The 2,500-nt window shown below is 44.8% G+C and overlaps 1 protein-coding gene across 1 annotated transcript in view; it reads right to left on the bottom strand.

Annotated features, from left to right (window-relative positions):
• ptpro (protein tyrosine phosphatase receptor type O) overlaps positions 1-2,500 on the bottom strand; it is a 55,854-nt gene that overhangs the window by 14,743 nt on the left and 38,611 nt on the right. The window contains exons 12-13 of the mRNA XM_079735613.1: positions 2,072-2,192; positions 847-980 (exon numbers count right to left, since the gene is read on the bottom strand). Of these exons, the coding sequence (XP_079591739.1) occupies positions 847-980; positions 2,072-2,192 (255 nt within the window). The remainder of the gene's footprint in view (positions 1-846; positions 981-2,071; positions 2,193-2,500) is intronic.

The raw sequence follows: 2,500 nt of genomic DNA, 5'->3' as shown, positions 1-2,500 counted from the left end.
TAGCACGCTCATGTTAGCAAATAGATTGGTCCGTTTTATTTGCAAGTATCGGCATGGCGATACAACAACGTGTATCGTGCATGGTCGATCATTTTTTAATGGACAGGGAGGGAATATAATTAAATAACATATTTGTTGTTTGTCCAAACACAGATTTGATGTGATTTGTGCGTCTGTTTTGCCAATCAAAGTTCAGAATCTCTGGCTCGGGCTGCCTTCGGTTTGAAGCATTTCTATTCAGTGGTATTTGTTTTAACATTCTTCAAAGGATAATGTGATTTCCTGCTGACAGTCCAGATTTAAAAGCTGCCAGGTTTGAAAAGCCACGTAAAGCCAAGTTAATTTGTGTAGCCCTGGGCAGAGAGCTAAGAGGAACAGAAATAGGAACGCTGACTCAATGTAAATCAACAGGAAGGAAATTATGATTATTATTTATTTTTTTATCTCAACATTCTTTGTTCTGAAATATCTTTCTATATCTTATATACGAAAATATGCAGAAACCGAAAGTAATTAAGGGATGTTTTTACTTTTGTTTACTTACTTTCGGTTTTTCATTCTTATAATTACATCAGTCTGTTTGTTATTCTAAAACAAATTCTTTTAAAAGTCTTTCAAAGCCTTTTAATTTGATGGACGGTATAAGGATATACTCATGCTATTTTGTCTTAGTCTAAATTTCATTAAAATGACTCAAATCCTTTGCTTACATCTCATGTTGTCATGGGTGAGACCCCAGGAAGACTATCCAACCTTTTCAGCGTTTGAGGATCCACTGCTACAACCCAACTGCCTCAACAACCCAACAGAGCCCCGGTCTCTTCCCGGGGTGGTCCCGGAGCTCACCTTGGCCTCGGTGTTGGGTCTGGCCGGCCTGCAGAGGACCTGGTAGTAGTCCACTACCCCATCCACGCTCCACAGCAGGGTGAAGGACGAGTGGGTGGCGTTGACGGCGTACAAAGACCGCGGGGGCGCTGGCTCTGGAGGGAGAAGACGGCGGAACGTTAGGAATGTTTAGAGGAAGACGCTTTTACCCACGGTGACTTACTGAGGCTGAGAGCATTAAGGAGCCTATGGTCAAAGCTGGAGAGACGAGACACAGTGGAACACGGCCGCGTAACTAATCACAACTGGGAAACGGAAATGGTCTCGTCTACTTTACCCAGAATTCACTGCTGAATTCAGAAAGAAGGAGTGTTATCGGAGGGGGAGAGTGTAGCTATTTGGAAGATATTTTCGGTTGGACACAGTTGATCACTTCCTCTCTGCGTTGGAAATAAACCGTAAAAAGAGGAAGTGAAATGTAAATGTTAGAACAGGTTGGATGAATAATATTCATGAAAGTGGGTTTGGTTGAATAGCTTGGATAGCTTAGAAAAAAGGAGTCAGAATTAGACTTCCTCTGCACATCCAGGTATAATTATGTGTGTATGTACAGAAAGTTTGAGTGACCTCCCCTCTGACCTCATTTTATGATGCTAAGAAAGTTCCTGTTGTATCTCTGAGTATTTCCGTTTGTGTGTGTATATGCTTGTGTGTGTATATCTATGCATGTATGTGTGTGGCGTATGTGTGTGTTGGAATATGTAAGTGTGAGTTTGTGTTTGTATATGTATGTGTGCGTGTGTGTGTATGTGTATGCCTGTCTGTGCATATGTATTATTATTGGTATTTGTAACCATGTTGACGTGTATGGATAAGTATGTATATGTGTGTTTGTTTGGGTCTGTGTATGTGTCTATTTGTTTGTTTGTTTGTTTGTGTGTGTGTAGGTGTGTGTGTGCATGTATGTATGCATGTATGTACGTGTGTGTGTGTGGGTGCGTTTTTGTGTGTGTGTGTGTGTATGTGTTTAGGTAGGTATGTATATGTGTGTGTGTGTGTGTGTGTGTGCGTGCGTGCGTGCGTGTGTATATGTGTGTGTGCGTGCGTGTGTGTGTGTATATGTGTGTGTGCGTGCGTGCGTGCATGTGTGTGTGTGTGTGTGTGTGTGTGTGTATATGTGTGTGTGCGTACGTGCGTGTGTGTGTATATGTGTGTGTGTGCGTGCGTGCGTGCGTGCGTGCGTCACCTAGCTTGATGATACTGGGCGTGGAGGTGTTTCGGCTGCGCTCCGTGCACGCCGTCACTGTCAGGTTGTAGATGTCGCCAGGGGGCAGCGGCAAGCTGGCACGCATCACGTTACGCGTCACCTAGGAGACGCACACACACACACGCGCACACATGCACACACACACAAACACGGAGAACCACACGCACCCACACAGATGCACACGCACACGCAAACACACACGCACACACACACACAGAGAACCACACGCACCCACACAGATACACACGCACACGCACACATAAACACACACACAAACAAACACGGGCGCACACAAGCACACACACAGTCACAGACACACCCACACACAGAGACACGCACACACATAGAGACACACAGGCACACACACACACGCGCGCACACACACACACACACACACACACACACACA

Source organism: Pollachius pollachius, assembly GCF_949987615.1.
Source record: "Pollachius pollachius genome assembly, chromosome: 4".
Classification (NCBI taxonomy): Eukaryota; Metazoa; Chordata; class Actinopteri; order Gadiformes; family Gadidae; genus Pollachius; species Pollachius pollachius.
The sequence above is the reverse complement of the archived record's forward strand: the minus strand, read 5'-3'. Positions and strand labels throughout refer to the sequence as shown.